The sequence below is a fragment of the Silene latifolia genome, chromosome 1 (assembly GCF_048544455.1).
Source record: "Silene latifolia isolate original U9 population chromosome 1, ASM4854445v1, whole genome shotgun sequence".
NCBI classification, from domain to species: Eukaryota; Viridiplantae; Streptophyta; class Magnoliopsida; order Caryophyllales; family Caryophyllaceae; genus Silene; species Silene latifolia.
The window spans coordinates 195,922,968-195,944,376 of NC_133526.1; the positions used below are offsets into that span (position 1 = coordinate 195,922,968).

General features: G+C 33.5%; 3 protein-coding genes across 3 annotated transcripts; all 3 read left to right on the forward strand.

Moving 5' to 3' along the window:
• The first annotated feature begins 7,364 nt into the window (after positions 1-7,364).
• Positions 7,365-11,030, forward strand: LOC141590483 (uncharacterized). The gene is made up of 7 exons (XM_074411077.1): positions 7,365-7,434; positions 7,555-7,704; positions 8,058-8,201; positions 8,314-8,511; positions 8,656-9,106; positions 9,231-10,165; positions 10,285-11,030. Exons 1-7 carry the CDS (start codon positions 7,365-7,367, stop codon positions 11,028-11,030), a joined length of 2,694 nt encoding a protein of 897 aa, XP_074267178.1.
• On the forward strand, positions 11,031-13,412 carry LOC141590489 (uncharacterized). The gene is made up of 4 exons (XM_074411080.1): positions 11,031-11,502; positions 11,646-12,406; positions 12,512-12,761; positions 12,838-13,412. Exons 1-4 carry the CDS (start codon positions 11,031-11,033, stop codon positions 13,410-13,412), a joined length of 2,058 nt encoding a protein of 685 aa, XP_074267181.1.
• A 1,066-nt stretch (positions 13,413-14,478) lies between these two features.
• Positions 14,479-16,737, forward strand: LOC141590494 (uncharacterized). Its single transcript, XM_074411084.1, has 3 exons — positions 14,479-14,500; positions 15,012-15,754; positions 15,844-16,737. Exons 1-3 carry the CDS (start codon positions 14,479-14,481, stop codon positions 16,735-16,737), a joined length of 1,659 nt encoding a protein of 552 aa, XP_074267185.1.
• The last annotated feature ends 4,672 nt before the right edge of the window (positions 16,738-21,409 follow it).

The window sequence follows — 21,409 nt, forward strand, 5'->3', positions numbered from 1 at the left end:
CAGCCTGAAAAATTAGATATGAACTCTGGAAATAGGACAGTACAAATGGAACAGCAGATGCTAGGAAAAATGGAGAAGTAAGGAAAACAATGTCACAAGTTTCAACTCCAACTGCTGAAATTAACAATTCTACAAAGAAGGACAACACCAGTTCAAATAACCCTTAGACATCCCCGTGCATACGATCTCAACGCTGGGAAAAAATAATGTATATTATTAAATAGTTAGCTTTTGGGAACACTTGAACTTACTACAGTCAGTGTTCTGTTCTAAAGCAAGTAATACTTGCTTTAGATCTATTACCAATCTGTATCTTTTGAATCATGTATTCTACAAAAACTACTCATGTAACTATGTTCAAATGGCAATATTATAATGCAAACATTTTGCTGTAGACATTTGTGTTTGTTTACTAAGCCAAAAAAGCCCAACACCTAAACCTAATTACACGGTACTCCTAGCTCTTTAGGATTAACTTAAGGAACAACACCAATATCAAAAAAAAAAATGTGGATGTTATAGTTACGCATGCATTAGAAGCAAAATAACCATAGATCAACCTAAACATTTAGCAACTCATACACTGAAATTATAAACACTTTTCCCCAGTCGGTTTAGCGGCACTAACTTATTGTCCCAGACGGATTTAAGCCACTATCCCATTAAAAATTATATCTGAGAAATGCATTTAATATATTGCAGCTTTTCAATTTTTTGATAAAAAAAAAAACTTAAAAAAAAAAACACCTAACTTTTACAGACTTATAAAAGGACTCACACACTACATATAGATTCACAAATTATTATTACTCCACCAAACAAACACAAGCACTAACACAACTCACCAGAAACAGCAAACAAGAAAGAAGTGTAGAACAAAAGGTATGCAAGACTATCTCTTACTTATATTCACCTTTGTATAAAATTTCCATATATTTATTCTAAAACTATGACTGATATTAACATCTTATTCCATAGATTACTGCATGCATATGATAAATTTTATTTATACTCATTCTCTAAACTTGTATACTCTTCATTGTTAATTTGTTACTATTTACTTTATATTAATATAAGTCCTTTTTTCTTGCATGTTTTACATTCTTATGTTATAAGGAAGTCTACACTTAGACAATGGCTTACGCCAAATGGTTTCACCAGAATAATAGTGTTTATGTGAGTATTATTGCCAAATAGTTCATTAGGCACTTGATCCTTCACACATCTGGATTTCGTAAATCGCCAATTCAATTGCATGCATGTCCTCACAATCATTGGCATGAAACATTCCAATTTGCATGTTTTTCATTACTAATTTGCTGCCAATTCAATTGCATGCATCTCCTCACTATCATTGGCATTAATCATTTCCATATGCATGTTCTAAACTACTAACCTACTGCTGTTACTGAAATTAAAGATCTAAGCGCATGCAATTGATCAATATTATAGCCACTGCTTCTATTATTTAAGTTGTCCATTATTAATCTTCTACTATGCAATGTCGTATACTTCCAATCTACAGTAGTCAATCGTACAAGCCAATCATGCATGGGCTGCTTATTACAGATTACATATCACTCACCTGCTTAAACCCGCTGCACCAGCATATAATCTACCCATGATCTGTTTGCACATTGCTTTTTTAAAAGTTACCTCTGTGTATTTAAACTATTAATCTCAGCTTATTTAGTGATTCTGCAATTTGCTATTGTTGTTTTCACTGATTGCATGCAAAAGTCAATTCAATTAAATCTTTAAGAATTTACATGGTCGCCTTAATCTATAACTTTATCGCCGTCCACTTATTAGGCAATGAATGAAGAGCGAGTAGACTTATTTTATTTGATGTTTTTGTTATCTTCTCTTTATAAATTTGTTGGTTTGATTGGGTAGTGTTTGTACACTGGCTGTCTGGGCATGTTTGTAAAGCTAAAAACAGAAAAAGTATCATTGTTTTTTTTCATGTCTGTTGTAGAAATTACGGTAGACTTGATACACTTTTATGATAACTAAGATAGGACTCTAACCAACTTACGACAGTTCAGAGACACTCGCAGAGTATGATAACTTCCCCTTTTAATTCTTGAAGTTCCTGATATTTCTTGCTAAATGCTTCTGCATTAATTTTAAATAGTTGTTGATTAGATAATTTTTTCAAGGTGAACGTTGCTATTAATATCTTACCTCTTGCCGCTTGTGCATTACCATTAGAAACCATGTCATTTTGCATTGCTATAGGTATTTATTGGTTATTGTTTCCTCATATTCGTCTGAGAACTTATAGAGTAGACTGTGAGTTATTTAAAAGATCCCAGATGGCAGTTGGTACCATGACCACATCTAAACGACTGAAAAATTTAGCAGTTTATGAAATTACACCTAATTAAGCATCACAATACAACTTTCAACATATCTTTACGCTTACAATTGTTTACATGCAGGATGCGGCCAAATAAAGTATATCTTAGCCAACTGACAACATCAAGCAAAAACTACAAAGTTAAGGTGCACGTCATTGAGAAAGGACGTCCAAAACGATCGCCCACAAAGGGAACCCTATACCAGAACTTGCTGTTAGAGGACGAAAAGGCATTAAATATTCCTACCTATAATAAGCTACTTGCAAATGTTTTAATCTCCACTAAATCAGACACAACTAATTTCAATACTAACTATATTCTAACAATAACTTCACCACTTATAGGGAACAAAGATGCGCGCCACACTCTTTGGGGAACAAATAGAACGATATAAGGACGTCTTAATGTATAATGGTGACTATGAAATTGCTAATGCACCAATCAAACCTTGTGACGACAAATGGCGAATATCTACATCAGATTTAAAGTACCAAATGCAATTTGGCAAGCCAGCAATTGTGGAACGCGCTGACAGTAGTCAAGGGCCCATCCTACCCGAGTATAGAAGCATTGCTCAGATTCCTAAAACTGCTGACCCGGACGAAAAATTTGGTAAGAATACAAACTTATGCCGGTACTCATCCGCAGTTCATCACTAATATAAACTGACTATAAGGCCTAATACCTTTACAAAAATGTCCAGATATCACTGCTGTTGTTGTATTTGTGGAAAACCACCCACGAAGAATTACCAGAGATGAAGGACGTGTAATTGCTGCCCGTGAAATTTCCGTCATTGATCACAGGTAATTGTCCTACTAATTGAAAATATCAGCCACTACTAACAAACAATATATAACTTTCTTACTAATTTATGCAAATGTCCTATGCACAACACATTAGCACTGAACAACCACTATTCATTTCTGCTTGGAACGACTTGGCTGAAGAAGAATCGGATCTGCTGCTACAAAAAGCAGAGCAACTACAGGTCGTGGGTTTTACAGCACTCAAAGTGTCACCTCACAGAGGTACAATCATCTTCCATTTTCAAATATTACTTTACAAAGTCAAATTGCAAAAACTAACTACATACACAAACACAGGTTTCTCAATGACAACCACCATGTCGACAACAATTCTACATTCACCTGACGGTGACAAGGCCCGCGCTTTGGAGGACTGGTAAACCCTTCTCGTAGCATTTTTTATATTTAAAATGAAACAACCTTAATAACACCTTCACATCCAAATCCAGGGCAGCTCGCCAAAAAAGCAAACTATGCCAAATCCAAGCAAGAATTCTAGCACTCAAAGGCTTAATGGGAAACCAACAAAACACAACAATTGCTAAACTACGCATGAAAAAGGTAATACAGACTTGTCTTTTTAAAATCAACGTACTTCCCGCTAGCTGATATTTAAACACACACATTTCACACACCACATTGTCTGCTTGAGCTGCATAACTAGATATTGTCAGTGTTAGTAAATCCCACAATAAAAAATTCACAATATTGAATTGTCTAACAACCACATAATATGCAGGCAAATAGCACTCTGCAAGATGAAAGATATACTCTGCAAGTCACTATACCAGAACCTGTCTTTGAAAAGATAAACGCATATTTAGGATGCTCAAACTGCAACAAACGTACAGACACTTCAGCAGGAAATACCTTTATATGCTCAAACTGTACAAAGACAGAAGCTAAATCTATCCCAAGGTAAAAAACATTCTTTACTCTATAGTTACCGATACAGCTAATCCTTCAAATCTAGAACCCACTTTCTAATAAGCCTTACAGGGTGACATTCAACTGTGAAATTTCTGATGGTACTGGCACACTACCAATAACAGCTTTCACCGCAGACGTCGAAAAAATGTTCGACATGCTTGCTCCAGATATTTTCAGAATGAAACATACAGTATGTACTTTATTATTCCGTCCTAATTTCTAGACTTTAAGTTCTACATAAATATACAAAAACCTAACTCACAACCGCACACTACATTTACAGGAGAACACTGACAGATTTGAACTGCTGAAAAGCAATCTCCAGACATCTGCAATAACAGTTGAAGTTGGACCTAATACAACCCTCTCAACAAACAATGTACTACACTGGGTGTTGAAAAAAGTTGTAAACTTAACGGAAGAAACACCATGTGCATCACTTGATAACCACATCCCTTCTAACTGCGCACAAGTCTGCTCCCTTGAAGCCTCTGACCAGAATAACACGGAAACAACCTTGATCAGAAGAAGCGCCAACGACATTCAATCTGAAAAAAGAGGGAAAGAGCATCAAGTTGCAGATAATACACCCATTACAGCAACTTCAGATGAAGCACCAAAACTTATCTCCGTGAAAATCGAAGGATCAAAATCAAAGAAACCAAGTTGCCACAACAACCAGTAACTTCAACAGCATGATATTCATAACAAAGCCACTACACAAAAATAACAATATGAAGTTACATCTATGTAACATAAGTATGTACTTTATAACAAATATAATATTTTGGAAGCACTAGTAATATTTAGGGCCTAATGAAAAATGTAATAGGTGCATATAATCTTTTCGTTATGCATGTGTAAGACGAACAACTTTTATTGTAAATACTAATGCTATGGTTTATTACAGTTTCTACAAATACTATACGCAACTTAACATCCAAAACACGTTTAACCAAATTGGGGCACCGCGCCCGATAGGGCGCGGGGCAACAACTAGTAATAGAAAGGTGAGAAGATAAAAAAAAAATGGAGAAAGGGAATGCAATGAATTTGTTAGGCGCAATCATTCGATGTGCATATAAAAGAACATGATTAAATGTTCACTGTGCCAATATAAATAGTCTAGAATTTTAGATTCGACGTACAAATAATATATTCACTTGGTCCTTGTCAATAGTTATAATTTTTCATTTTTAGTATTAGTCAATGGTTATCATTTTCTATTTTTAGTATTAGTCAATAGTTATCATTATCATTTCTATTGTACTAACTGTTTTGTAAATTGTACATGTGTAAGTGGTAGATTTATGATGCAATATTTTTATTATTATTATTATTATTATTATTATTATTATTATTATTATTATTATTATTATTATTATTATTATTATTATTATTATTATTATTATTATTATTATTATATCTCATTGGTCTTTGTGTGGAATTTAATTGATAACTAATGAGTATGACAGAGGGAGTAAGTTATTGTTAGTCACAGTTATCCGATGTAATACATGTTAAAAAATGCATAAGTAATCTAAAATGTCCTATAGAGTAAAGATTATGAAGGGTATTGCATATTTACGACTTAATATTAGACCTGGCAAACATACCAGGTCGTGTCGTGTTCGTGTTAACTTTAAACGGATCATCACTACCCCAACCCTAACCCAACCCATTTACATAAACGGATCATTTGTTTCAACCCTAACCCAACCCATTTAATTTTTCTATAACCCAACCCGACTTGTTTAACCATTTATTTTTTAACAGATCATTTTAAACCATTTAACCTGTTTAACCCAATAAAATAATAAATAAGTTAAGCTTTATAACTCTATTATCCCAAAAATAATGAATAAAGATGCTTATTTTAAAGTTTTTTGGTTGGATTATTATTTAAATCCAAATATTATGATATATATACTTTTAAATAAATGGGTTATTCTTGTCGGGTTCGTGTCAAAAAAGCTCAACCATAACCCGACCATTTTAAGTTTCCTGTTGTGTTTGTGTCAACCCAATTACTTAAATGGGTCACAACGTCTTAACTCGAACCCGCTAACTTCATGTCGGGTTCGTGTCGAGTTTTCAGGTCGTGTCAATAATTGTCACCTCTACTTATTATATTATGACCAAAGTAAATAAAATGTGACCAATCCAAAAAAACCAATTAAATATTATCAAAATCTTCTAATATATTATCCGACCAAATACCGAACGACCCAACCCAAATAAAACCCACCCCACGGCCCACTCCAAACAAACCCTAGCACTTTAGTTTTATATCATTTCCATGAGTTTTGTCCTCTCAATCTCACTTCACCGGCCCCTCTGTCAAAAATCTCAAATTATTGCTTCATATTCTACTCATTTTCAATTTTTCATCACCCTCACTCATCCTTCATCTAATAAAAATCACTACCCCCATCTACCGTCTCCATCATATCACTCATCACCATATATCATCAATAATTATACTGCATGATTTCCTCTTTGATTTGTCCTTTGTGATACGATTATTGTGAGTCCAATTTTACATCATTTATGTTTTTTGTGAATATTTTGATATATTCGTTGATTTTTATTTCTTAAATGAAAATTTAAGCAGATTTATCATTTTTTTAAGGAAATAATGATTATTATTTTTACATGCAAAGTAGATCTATCATTTTTCTTGTTTTTTTTAATACTATTATTATTATTATTATTTCATGAAAAACTACGCTGGTTTTTTTACAAACCGATTTGTAATTAATTTATTTAAATATTATGGTTATTATTATCTTTATTTTTTATTTATATCCAAAATAGATCTGTTATTTTTTTTTCTTTTTTTTTCGGAGTAATTTGTTTATCAGTTTTTTCAAAGTCGATCTGTCATTTTTCTAAAAAAATAAATATTATGGTTATTATTATTTTTTTAAAAGGTATTATTATTATTATTACTACTAATCCTACTATTATATTATTATTAATTATTAATATTAATTAAATTAAGGATCAAGGAATTAAATTAAATCAATCACTAATGAAAGCATCTATTTAATGAAAGCAAGAAAGAGAGGAATTAAATACGTACACAAAACATGGAGGGCCCTACTTAAATAAAAGATTTCTCATCCCCTAAAAATCAGGGACCAATAGAAAGCCAAGAATGCTTCAGCTTTTATAGATAGGGGATGGTCGAGTAAATGGAAATGTGTCAAGACAAAAGAGAAAATTGATCTTATCTGCTAAGAAACCCAGCCACCATGAAATGATAGAGAACGATATCAACGAAACAACAAGCCCAACATCCTACAACAACATCAACAACATGAACAGAGGTATGTTATACGAATATCAAATAGGGATACATTCATTAAAAAAAAAAAAAGGAGATAGGTTTATGTTGTTATTTTAAATAAAGATACCTTATTTCAATTTTTGTGTTTCATTGCTTTCAGCCACATCATTATATACTCGAGTAAATGAAAATGTAGCAAGAAAAAGGGGAAAAATGATCTTATCTGCTAATCAGTCCAGCCGTTGCCAAACGGATGACTGTGACATCAATGCCTCCACGACTCCGATATCCTGCATTACCACCATCAGAGGTAAGTATTATAAAATTTAAATAACCGACTTTCAGTTCTGAACTACTTGAACTACCAATTATCATTTATTCTGACAAACGAAAAATGATATATCATATACACGATGTGTACATCTTAAAATTATGAATTTACTATTATGCATTACGTTTACAAAAATCAATCTTATTATTTTCATTACATGTAATTATTAGAGAGTAGTTCTTACTCCACACCAAGTTATCACCGTAAAGAAAAGTCTAACGACTACAATTCTCCTCAAAGCAACACTTTAACAAGTAAGTTTTTCTTAGCTGTAATTTTAAAAGCATTAGTCTTACCAAAATGAAACATATGACATAACAGTTTCCTTATAGGTGAGTTGCCGGCTAATAAGGAATCGGAACAATGTGCACATATTGCCAACCTGCAAAGACAAAAGAGAATAGCAATTGTGTCAGATCTAACACCCACATCTGTCAATAATTCAAGTCTGACACTTAACATTCGATCACAAAATGGTAATGTAACCCACGATTTCAGATTGTCATTTATTATCACTCATTAAATTTACTTGGTCTTTTTTATATATTCAATGTACTATCATAAGATATGCCATTTCATACATGTTAGCATTACAATCTTACAATAATATAGATACCAATGAAGAAAATACTCGGCAAAACGGTCTCAGTGCGTCAGGGCAAGAAAGGAAGACAATAAAAAGAAAGTCATTTTCCCACCAAAGAACCTCTGTGTTACAATCTCTTGCTAGAAACATCAATGATACAGTACAAGATGTAGAAGATGTTGAAACTGAAGCAGTTGAAGGTACTCATACATTAATTTAGCGCACGTTCAAAATATAAAAGATCTTAAATATACATATACACGATTTCAACAATTTTTTTACGTTTATTGTATATTATATTGAAATGATATGGTTTTAAAGTTGTGATACACCCAACTGTACAGTTCACCATCCTGATTACTGGGATATTGGCGACCCAACATATGAATGTGGATATTGTGAAGCACAAATGTGGTATGAAGAAAGAGCAAGGAAGGACAGAAGTTCAAGTGATCCAGAATTTTCAATCTGTTGTATGAAAGGAAAGGTGCAGCTTCCTAAATTACGAGACCCACCACCTTTACTCTGGGAACTTCTAAGCAATAAACATCCCCTAAGCAAACATTTTATTGACAACATCCGATCATACAATATGATGTTTTCCTTTACATCTATGGGAGGTAGAATTGATACATCAGTAAATCAAGGTCAGGGACCTTATTGTTTTAAAATGGGCGGTCAAAATGTCCACTTGATAGGTAGTTTGTTACCCTCCGAAACAGCACGTCCTAAGTTCTGCCAACTTTACATATTTGATACAGAGGAAGAGATAAACAACAGGAAAAATGTTGTCAGGTGTGTTCTTTAAATTAATATTACTTATAGTGTTAATTTTATAGATGTGCATGGTTAATTTATAATGTTTGTTAGACCTTCTATGACTATGAGTAGAACTAATAGTCAGAGTGTACTATTTCAGCTTCGGAAGACCTGAACAATTTAGCGATGAATTAATAGCTTTACTACAAGGGATGATTGACCAACACAACCGTCTCGCAAAAACTTTCCGAATGGCTAGAGATCGTTTTCAGTCTGCTGAATGTGGGGAAGTTAAACTTCGACTGATTGGTGGTAGGAAGACAGACGGACGAACCTATAATCTACCTACAGCTTCCGGGATTGCAGCATTAATTGTTGGAGACATTACTGATGCAATTGATCAAAGAGACATCATACTTGAGACGCAGAACGGTACATTGAAACGAATCTCTGAGCTACATCCTTCGTATCTTGCCTTGCAATATCCCTTACTATTTCCATTTGGGGAAGATGGTTTTAGATTAGGCATAGATCACAGACTTACTAATAAAGCCTCAACGAGCAAGACGACAAGCAAGAGGAATAAGCTAACTATGAGGGAATTATTTGCTTATCGGATCCAAGACCGATCTGGTGAGAGAACGACTTTTCTAATAGCTGGAAAAGTATACCAGCAATTTTTGGTTGACGGATACATGATGGTGGAGTCTCAACAGTTATCTTACATAAGGAATAACCAACAAAGTCTCCGGTCTGAGAGCTATAAGAACCTTGCAGATGCTGTAGGTAGAGGAGCCATTGATCCATCATCGATTGGATGTCGCATCATCATTCCACCATCATTTACTCCGGGGTATAGTTACTTGCGGGAAAACTACCAAGACACTATGGTGATTTGCAAGTGGACAGGGTATCCTGATTTATTCATAACTTTTACATGCAATCCAAAATGGCCAGAAATAACAAGATTTGTAAAGAAAAGAGGACTAAGACCAGAGGACAGACCAGATATTCTTTGCCGAGTATTTAGTATAAAACTCAATGAGTTGATAAAAGACTTGAAAGAGCGCCACATATTTGGACGACCAAGAGGAGGTATGGATAACAATCCTAAAACTACTTTAGATATAATATTATCGTAATTTATATATCACTGATAACTATACGCGTGATCTTTCGTCATCCAATTACTCACAAACAATTTTAATTTACAGTGGTTTATACTATAGAGTTCCAGAAGCGTGGCTTACCGCATGCTCACATTATCCTATTTCTAAACAGCGGCGATAAATTATTAGAGGTGGATGACATAGATAATATTATTTCGGCCGAAATCCCTGATCCAGCTGAAAATCCCGAATTACACGAGGCGGTTACAGAATATATGATGCATGGACCATGTGGAAAGCACTTCCCACGGTCACCATGCATGGACAGGGGCCAATGCACTAAGCACTTTCCCAGGCAATTCAATCAAAGGACAACTATTGATGAAGATGGTTACCCGGTGTATAGAAGGAGGAAAAATGGGATAACTGTTGTGAAGAAAGGGGAAAAACTACACAATGGCTTTGTAGTCCCATATAACCCAAAGTTATTACTGAAATATCGAGCTCATATAAATGTCGAATGGTGTAACCAATCACGCTCGATAAAGTATTTATTCAAGTATATAAATAAAGGTTATGATCGAGTGACACTTCAATCATCTCACATGCGCCAGAATGCTGATGACCCTGAGAAGATTGATGAAATCAAGAGGTTTTATGACTGTCGTTATATTTCAGCATGTGAGGCTTCTTGGAGAATCTTCGCATTTGATACACATTATCGGACCCCACCAGTACAGAGGTTAAGCTTCCACTTACCGAATGAGCAGAGTGTTGTCTTTAATGACGATGATCCAATAGACAGTGTCATTCAAAGGCCCTTGATTGAGAAGACAATGTTCCTAGCCTAGATGAGGTGTAATGAAGAGTATGCGGAAGCTAGGGAATTAACGTATGTCGAGATCCCTTCAAAATTTGTCTGGAATCAAGACAATCGAGTGTGGACACCAAGGCAACGTGGGTTTTCTCTTGGTAGACTGTATCACGTTTCGCCAAATTGTGGTGAAAGGTTCTATTTGAGGACCCTACTGAATTTTGTGAAGGGCCCGAAATCATTCGAAGACATAAGAACAGTCAATAAGGTTCTTCATCCAACTTTCAAAGAAGCATGTTATGCATTAGGATTGTTAGGTGATGACAAAGAATACATCGATGCCATAAACGAAGCGGCAGATTGGGGTTCTGGATGCTATCTTAGAAGACTGTTTGCTACACTGTTACTTTCCGGTAGCATTTCACAACCAGAAAAAGTATGGCAAGAGACATGGGATAAACTTTCAGATGACATTCTCCATAGGCAACGAACAATTTCTCGAATTAAAGGTAAAATACTGAAGCTCATATAATTTGAAGTAGATAATTACCAATTTTTGAACTTTAGTGTCCAGCTAATTTTATCTTAAATGAAATTATTTTCCAAAGCATGCATTAATTAAGTAAAGCGATGTTTTTTATTCACAATACAGATTTGCAGTTAAGCGATCATGAATTGCAAAACTACGCTTTAGCCGAAATTGAAGCAATTCTCCAGAGTAATGGCAGTACCCTCCGGAGGTTTGATGGGATGCCATTTCCAGATAGTTTGGTATCAACAGAATATAGGAACAAGTTGATACTGGATGAATTGTCTTATGATAAGGAAGCGTTAGGAGTCGAGCATGAAAAGCTAATGTCATCGATGACTAGCGAGCAGAAGTCGATATATGATGAAATTATGGAGGTTGTAGCAAAAGAATGTGGAGGGGTTTTCTTTGTTTATGGTTATGGAGGCACGGGCAAGACATTTCTATGGCGGACATTATGCGCTGCCATACGAAGAAAAGGAGAAATTGTATTGCCGGTTGCTTCAAGTGGAATAGCTGCGATTTTACTTCCAAGAGGCAAAACTGCCCATTCAAGACTCGGTATACCAATCAATGTATCAGAAAACTCCACTTGCCCGGCTATCAAGCCCGGTAATGACTTAACTGCACTACTACTTAAGACAAAGCTTATCATATGGGACGAGGCTCCAATGATGCACAGATTTTGCTTCGAGGCTGTTGATAGAAGTCTAAGAGATGTGATGCGGATATCGAATAAAAGATATTCAGATATGCCATTTGGGGGAAAAGTAGTTGTATTCGGAGGTGATTTCAGACAAATCTTACCCGTGGTCCCAAAAGGAACCAAACAGGATATTGTTAGCTCGGCCCTAAGTTCTTCTTATCTATGGAGTGAATGCAAGGTAATTGTTATATCACTTCAACAAATTGTAAATATTTTCCTTAAATATTTCATATTATGATTATTATTAGCTACGTATTAATTTCATTCGATATAAATTTATCAGGTACTGCGCCTTACAAGAAATATGCGTCTACAACAAGGAAGTTCAGAGACTGATGTACAAGAGTTACGAGAGTTTGCTGAATGGATCCTAAAGGTTGGAGATGGGACTGCCGGAGAAGAAAATGATGGTACTGTTGATTTACAGCTTCCTGATGACATACTCATAAAGGATGATGGTGACCCAATTGCCTCCATAGTCAAAAGCACATATCCATCTTTGGTTCAAAATTTGGGAAATGCAAAATACTTTTGTGAGAGGGATCCTTGCTCCAACTCACGATATAGTTGAGATCGTGAATGATTATATATTGTCTCAAATTACGGCAGATGAGCGGATTTATTTGAGTTCTGACCAAATAAGCAAAGATGAAGGTAATTTAGGGAGACAAGATCTATACTCCACGGAGTTCTTAAACACAATAAGATGTTCGGGACTTCCTAATCACGTTCTAACACTAAAGGTTGGGGCTATAGTCATGTTGCTTAGAAACATTGATCAAGCAAATGGACTGTGTAATGGTACTAGGCTTGTGGTAACTGGTTTAGGGGAGCGTGTGATTAAAGCTACCATACTCTCCGGAAGCAATATGGGTGACAGCGTTTATATCCCTCGAATCACATTAACCCCTTCAGACATTACTAAGTTTTCAGTTAAGTTTGAGAGAAGACAATTCCCTTTGACCGTTTGTTTTGCAATGACTATTAATAAAAGTCAGGGACAGTCTCTTGCTCATGTAGGGTTGTATCTCCCTAAGCCCGTCTTTAGCCACGGACAACTATACGTTGCCGTTTCAAGAGTGACAAGCAGGAAAGGATTGAAAGTCCTCATTTGCGACAAAGATGCGGGGATTTCTAATATGACAACTAACGTAGTTTATAAGGAGATTTTTGACAGTTTGTGAAGAATTGATTATATAGTCTACATCATGGATATTTTACTACAATTTGCATTTCATTATATTTTTCACACTTAATGAATAATAACAATTTGCATAACGATTTCTCTTAACTTTTTATTTTTAACGTACTTATTTGGTTATTTAAAACATTCAAATTAGATAACCTATTATAATTTAAAAACATGTTATTCATGTGTACCATGACATGCACGAAGGAAAAACATTTTATGACGACACAATATTCATGTAATATCTTCTTTTTTTGATAATTCTTAGAAACAAATGATAGAAAAAAATATATTGACTTAATACTTAGATCATTTCAGAAAGACAATGATAAATACTTAATAATTTTTTTTTGGATATTCTCATAAACAAATGATAGCAAATAAAATCAAATATGAAATATGAATTGTTAGTAATATCTTTTTTGTGAATATTTGTTAGGATTATCTTACTATTAAAATAATTATCTTCCTATTAAAATAATTTGAGAAAGTCAAAGAGATATACACAATATATTTTTTTTGTTAATCTCGGAATCAAATGATAACAAAAAAGATTCGGTAAAAATTATATGAGATATTATTTAAGAAAGTCAATGTCATAGACTTAAATATATATTAACTTAATATTTAGATAATTTTAGAAAGTCAATAAGATATAGTCAATATATTTTTTTTATAATATATATCCTCAGAATCAAACATCTTTTTTTTTTTATTCTAGGAATCAAATGATAACCAAAAAAATCAGAAAATCATATAAGAGATATTATTTATTATTTATTAGTTATAGCTCTAATTCTGGTGCCAATATCAAAATAATAAAATTTGTCTGCTAAAAAATCATATCATATATATATATATATAACATACAACGTACATTAGGTCACCTAAAAATCATATTTCATTTCTTTTCAAAAAAAAAAAAATAGTGTTCATCAGTAATTAATCGCATTCATGAATCCAATTTTATCCGGAGATGTGAGAATAGTGTTCATCAGTAATTAATCGCATTCATGAATCCAATTTTATCCGGAGATGTTCCTACCTCACATAGAATATCAATGACATTTAATGACAATGAAGGTATGTTTTATGATGAGTATGTCTATGTTAAATTTCATTTTACTTCACAGATGAAAAAAAAAATGAACGAATCACATACGTGTCATAATTGCTGATGGATTTAATTTAAATTCCTCACTTAGTCTTGAATTATGCTCCTTTCTTTTTCATGTTGAGTATTAAACAGTCATTAACATTGTTTTTGAAAATCAATAGCCATATCAGAAGATGACAAAGAAAATTATTCTGCCATCCGAGAAGCATATTCTTGGGGGTCCATATGTAATATCAGAAATCTCTTTGCTTCAATGTTGCTTTCAAGAAGTCTTTCACATCCATAAAAAGTGTGGGAAAAAACATGGCATATGTTATCAGGCGACATTCTAGAACAACAGCGGAATTTACTTCACAACAAAGGTAAAGTCTAATGTTAAATATATCATTGCTCAAGTTCTAATTTATTGATTTGTAGAAAAATCTAATAATATTGCACATGATGTCTAATAATATGGTTCCATTTACCACTTCACAGAGTTGAAATTGACAGACGATGAACTGAAACATCATGCATTAATTGATATTGAGCGAATTCTGCAAATTAACAGCAGCAGCCTACGAAATTTCTATGGAATGCCTATTCCAGGTGCTATACTATCAACTCACAGAGAGAACAACTTATTAAACGAGTTTGGTTATGACAAAAGAGAATTAACTTATGAGCACACTTTTCTTATCTCATCTATGACTATGGAGCAGATGTCAGTGTATGATGAAATAATGGAATCAGTAGCTATGGATCGTGGAGGAGTTTTCTTTATTTATGGTCATGCAGGTACAGGCAAGACATTTATTTTGAAGGCACTTTGCGCCGCCTTAAGAAGCAGAGGAGATATTGTTCTCCCTGTCGCTTCGAGTGGAATCGCAGCAGCTTACCTTTCTGGAGGAAAGACAGCCCATGAGGTATTTGGAATACCATTAGACATATCCGAAAACTCCACTTGCAAAAACATCAAACATGGTCGTCACTTGGCCAATCACCTTCGTAAAACAAAGCTCATCATATGGGATGAGGCTCCTATGATACACAAGTTTTGTATAAAGGCTCTTGATAGGAGTTTGAGAGATGTAATGCAAACCTCAAAAAAGCCATTTGGAGGTAAATTAGTTGTTTTCGCCGGTGACTTCAGACAGTTGTTACCCTTATATACAAAAGGGGGCAGAGACAAAATTGTAGGATCTATTATTAATTCCTCTTATCTATGGAGTGAATGCAAGGTAATTTTGCCGAACATCTATTTTTAATTCTTAAGAGCATTTACAGGTTTATTAAAAACTGACGAATTTTTTTAATTTCCTTTTCCAAGGTGTTGCACTTAACGAGAAATATGCGCCTTGATTTGGGGAGTTTTGATATCAAAGACCAGGAGTTACGAGAATTTGATGAATGGATAAAGAAGGTTGGAGAAGGTGCAATAGGAGGAGTGACTGGCGAAAAAAACTTTTTACATATTCCAGATGATGTCCTAATAAAGGATACAACCGAACATTTGATATCAATCGTCAAAAGCACGTATGCGTCTTTCGAAAATAACTTATGTAACCCGGATTATTTTCAAGAGAGGGCTATCCTTACTCCAACTCCAACCATAGTTGATTCAGTCAACCAGTATATAATGTCTTTACTACCAGGCAAGGGAAAAGTTTACCGAAGTTGTGACCAACTACAGAGGGAAGAGAACAAAACAGAAACTAGAAGTATAAAATTCCTAAACACATTGAACTGTTTAGGCCTTCCACGTAATGCTATATGGTTGAAAGTGGGGGCTATTGTAATGCTCCTAAAAACTATTGACCATTCAGTCGGTATGTGTCATGGCACAAGGCTCATGGTAACGGATTTAGGAAATTATGTTATTAGAGCTACCATCATCTCAGGTAGCAACATAGGAGGCCAAGTGTATATCCCTCGGATATCAATGACCCCTTCGTCCGCCTCTAATTTCCCAATGAAATTTGAGAGGAAACAATTTCCTTTAGCAATTTCTTTCGCAATGACCATTCATAAGGCTCAAGGGCAATCTCTAAGTCATGTTGGGTTGTATCTTCCGATACCCGTTTTCAACCATGGTCAACTGTACCTAGCCATATCGAGGGTAAACAACAAGAATGGGCTGAAAATTCTTATTTCTGACCAAAAGGGTGTAATTTCTAATGCTACGGCTAATGTAGTATTTAAGGAGATTTTTCAAAATTTGTAATAGCAAGTTAGCATACCTGGATTGGAATAGTTAATAAAATTATAAAATAATATTAATAACGATTTTGTGTCACTTTCTTATTTACTGTAATTGACGTATCTAACGGAATCACTTGGAGCTGTAGACCATTATTATTATTATTATTATTATTATTATTATTATTATTATTATTATTATTATTATTATCCGACCCTACCGATCAAATTGAATCACGATTTGGTGTCACCTTCACATTTTTCATACTCTATATCCCGATTAATCATCAACAAATAACAATTTCCTTCAATTCAATAAAATAAAATAAAATGAATATCCGACCCTATGTCCACCGCCGATTTAATTTGGTAGTGAAAAAAAAAACATAATTGAACCACAATATAATTACAAATTCATCTTATAATTAACAAAAAAATCATAATAAACAAATCACAATAACAAAAAACAAAAACTATCGTTACATGCAAAACAGAATGGTTGTGCGAAAAATACTGTAATAGAGGATTGAAAATAGAGATAAACCTTGGTGGTAAGGAATTGGATCCGATCGAATTCCGTCATATCAACGATGAATTCAGGGATAGCGCAGAAATCCAACGAATATCCCTTTATTTAACCACGGATCTGCCGACGACAATTCCAAGCTTTCATCATATTTGCTAACCCTTTATCAAAATCGACCAAGAAAGCCCAATCATAATATAATTGAATGGTTAAGATGAGATTGAATCTTGATAGGAAGAAACTGTGATGGTTTTTGGAAGATGAAGATTACTAGATCAAAATGAGGAAGATGAAGATCAAAATGAGAGGAGTGAGACAGAGAGATAGTCGGATTTTGCGAGAACATTTATCTGCATTTGATAATTTGATTGAGTTACTGTTTAGGACAACAAGATAGTTTTAATCGGGTTTTGCTATGTTAATGTTTATTTAGTGATTGGGCTGTGTAGTATGGATTGGGCCTGATAAGGTTATTTGTTATATTGTCACTAATATCGTATTTCATTATTCGGCTCAATCACGTTGTATGTCGATCATTTCTTATACTTTACCAACCAGTAAAGATTTTAAGACGGACAGTACAATTTTAAATTTACCAATAACATTTAAGCATTTATCCACAGTATATATATCTTTACCTAACATACACTTAAAATAACATATTACGTTACCACCCGTGCAGTGCACGGGTTCAAAAACTAGTGTAATGCTAAAGAAAAAATGAAGAAATGTCCAAAAAGCTTACATAATGCCACGTGGCATTTAGACAATTGTTCAAGTTACCCTTTTAATAATATTGTATAGATTTCGTATTTTTTTCCCTCTATGTTTGTGTTATATTGTTGCTAATTTTCTTGAAGTTTGTATTTTTTTTTCTTTTGTCAAATCACAAGAAAATGGCATATTTTTAACCCAATTTTGTATTGTTCTTCTGTTTTATGCTTGCGTTGTGGCTTAAGACTATGTCCTTCCTGTTATTGGTGTGTATTAAAATTGAAAGGTTGAAAATTTGACAAAATCCAAGTGATGTGTTTAAGATTGTTGTTCATTTTGGTGTGTTGTTCAAGCTGGTGAGGAAGATGGTCAATGTATGAGCTTAGCTACTACGGAGGCCATACAAGCGAAATACAACGTTGCGAGTCTCGAGGAAGGGAAAGAATTCATACCACCGCTTTCGGTTCAACATATGGTGGATGCCATGACGCCAAAACCGTTTAATTACGAAGTTGCCGTACTTGACTATGCCCAGTTTGATGGGATTTGTTCCGAGCACAATTATAATCTTGCTGCTCCAGTGGAGGGGAGAAAACTGAAATATATAGAGGTATATATTAGTATCTTGGGATTCCTTAGTAGTTTCACTTTGATAATAATTTGTTGTTATGACTCTATTTGGTTGGTTTCGTTTATAGGGATTGCCAAGATCAAAGATATTTGATTACAAAAGTTTCACTTCTTCGACAAACTTCAGCAAGTTTCATGATCGAAAAGGCATAATTGCTCATGGGAAGAGATTTGGGCCTATGATTGCGATTATGATGGTCACCAAGGAGTTCATGAGTTACAAACACGGTGTTCTTACTGGGAGAAACTATAGGCTTAGTTGGAGAAAGTATATCATGACACATGCCGTGCTTATAGTTGGATATGGGCTGACTTATTCGGAAAGGGGGGGCGTCATTCCGTATTGGATTTGTAGAAACAATCCCCTATATATAAAAGCTAAAGCAATTTAAGTGATCTTATTGGCTCCTTGATTTAAGGAGAAAAAATTCAATTCCATTTCCTAATGAAACGTGGGTTCTCCTAATTTTGAGGGGATTTAATTTCTTTCCTCTCTACAACTACTACATATACATACACCAATTAATATAACACATATTAATACAAAACATATGTTAAAATATAATTATGAACTCAAAAAATCGGGCCAATGAATGAATTATAAAGTGTAAAAAAATAACACTAAAAAATTAAGTAGATTACAGATTTTACAGTAGAAACAAATTCACAAAATATCAAAAATTATTTAGAACCGCTATAAAGATAAAACGGCCATAAAAAATATGGACATAAATAAATTTGAAAAACATATACTGAAAAGTGAAAACCATAATTGGTAAATATCCTTGAGTCTAATAATCGGAAAAAAAATACAGGAGAAAAAATACGGATAAAGTTTATAAAAAACGAAAAAATTATACTTTAAATACATGCAATTGAATATCAAAAGAACCCAGTATAAATTTGGGAGCATGCAATAAAAAAATTTCTTCTGATTGTTTTCTTCAATAATCTTATCTATATAAAAGCAGAAGACAATACTCATCAGAGAGCGCGCCACGTCATTAATACATTTTTTTTTTTGAAAATCGAGATTATGGTGGGACCCATGTGTGTGCAACGTATTTAATTACTAAGATATCCGTCTTTCAAAGCATGCGCTTAAATCCGTCTCGCAACAAATTATATAAAGTCATCTTACGGAATACTTCTTCAAATTAATATTATGATAAAATTTTATACAATCCGTGTTAAGAAAATGAATAACATTTATGCAGAATTAATTACAAAAGCGAGTTACCGTAATTGAATTACATAATTACTAAACCAAAATTACACAATAAAATTACATAATTTCAGGAAAAAATTACACTTATATACGAATCGAAAATACATCGAGAATGAATTACAAAATGAATAACAAGTATTTTTGTTATGAATAATTTTACCTTCCGCAGTAAATTGAAATTGAGTCATTTATTTCGGGTCAACTACAACCCGAGAGGCCGAGATTAATTAATTTCATAAATCAATTTATGAAATTATAACATTTCATAAATCAATTTATTAAAATTACAAGCAAAATGCCCTATTATTTAAATTAATTAATTAGAAATTCCATATGTGAAAAAAAAAGTAATTACCAATGAATAATGATAACTCAGATCTGAGTATTAAGTGCATTAGAAGCTCAATAAAATTCATATAAGTCGAATATTTTTTGTTTTAAATTGAAATATAAATTAAAATGTGCATGTAAATGATAAATCTACGAATTTTTCCACTTAAAATGAAATATATTGTGATAAAAATGCATTTCAATTTATTAACAAATACAAAGGAACAATAATATATCAGATCTGCCTATTGAAGCATTAATATCTCCAAAATTTTTTGTAAAAAGTCGAATATTTTGTTTTAAATTAACAACAAAATTAAAATGAGTAAGTTTATCATAAATTTAATCCTTTCTGGAGTTCGAATATAATAAATAATAATAAAAAAATACACAAAAAAATGATATATTGAAAGTAATGTAGGCCTTATTTATTTGGTACAAAATAGGATCTTATTTTGAAGATGTTATGTCTGAAATACGGATATTGCATGTTATTATTTAAAAACTTAAAGATTAAATTACTAACCCTATACATAATCACTTAGATCTGATTGTTTTTATTGTAAAAATGCATAACAACTTAAAAAAAACACCAAAAAATGCAAGAAAAATAATTTTCATGTCATGAAAAATCGAAAAAAAAGCCGAGTATACGATTGTACTGTCATTGTCTTCATCTCGATTGCCTTGCACGTTTTCACCCTGTCGTTTTCATCTTACACGATAAAAGGGTGCATGAGGGCGGCGGAAAATTGATGAGGGAGGAGGCAAATGAGAGTGTGGATGAGGGATGGTGCGGAATTGAGAGAGTGTTGATGAGGGCGCGGAAATGAGGGTGTGTTGATGATGAAGGAGGCGAGAATGAGTGATGAAGGAGGCGGAAATGAGGATTAGAGATTAGGGTTAGGTTAGAGTTGAAAATTAGAGTGATTCATATAGGAGAGAGTGTGAGTTGTGTGATGGGCTGTTTTTTATATATAAAAAACGAATGGGCCATTTTGTGGTTATACATTGTTCGGCCCATATAACTAATGTAATCGGCCTATATTAGTTTACTCGGTTTGTGTTGGTTTCAATGAGGTCGTCCCGAAAAGAAGACTTGAAAATTCTAATTTGTGATTCAGATATGCGTACTTCTACTACGACTACTAATGTAGTCTATCATGAAATTTTTCAATTTTTAGAATAATTTGCATATGTTAAAGTAGATTATTAAATTATATTTCTTTTTTCGGGGTGTAAAGTTTTTTAATATGCAAATTTTATTTA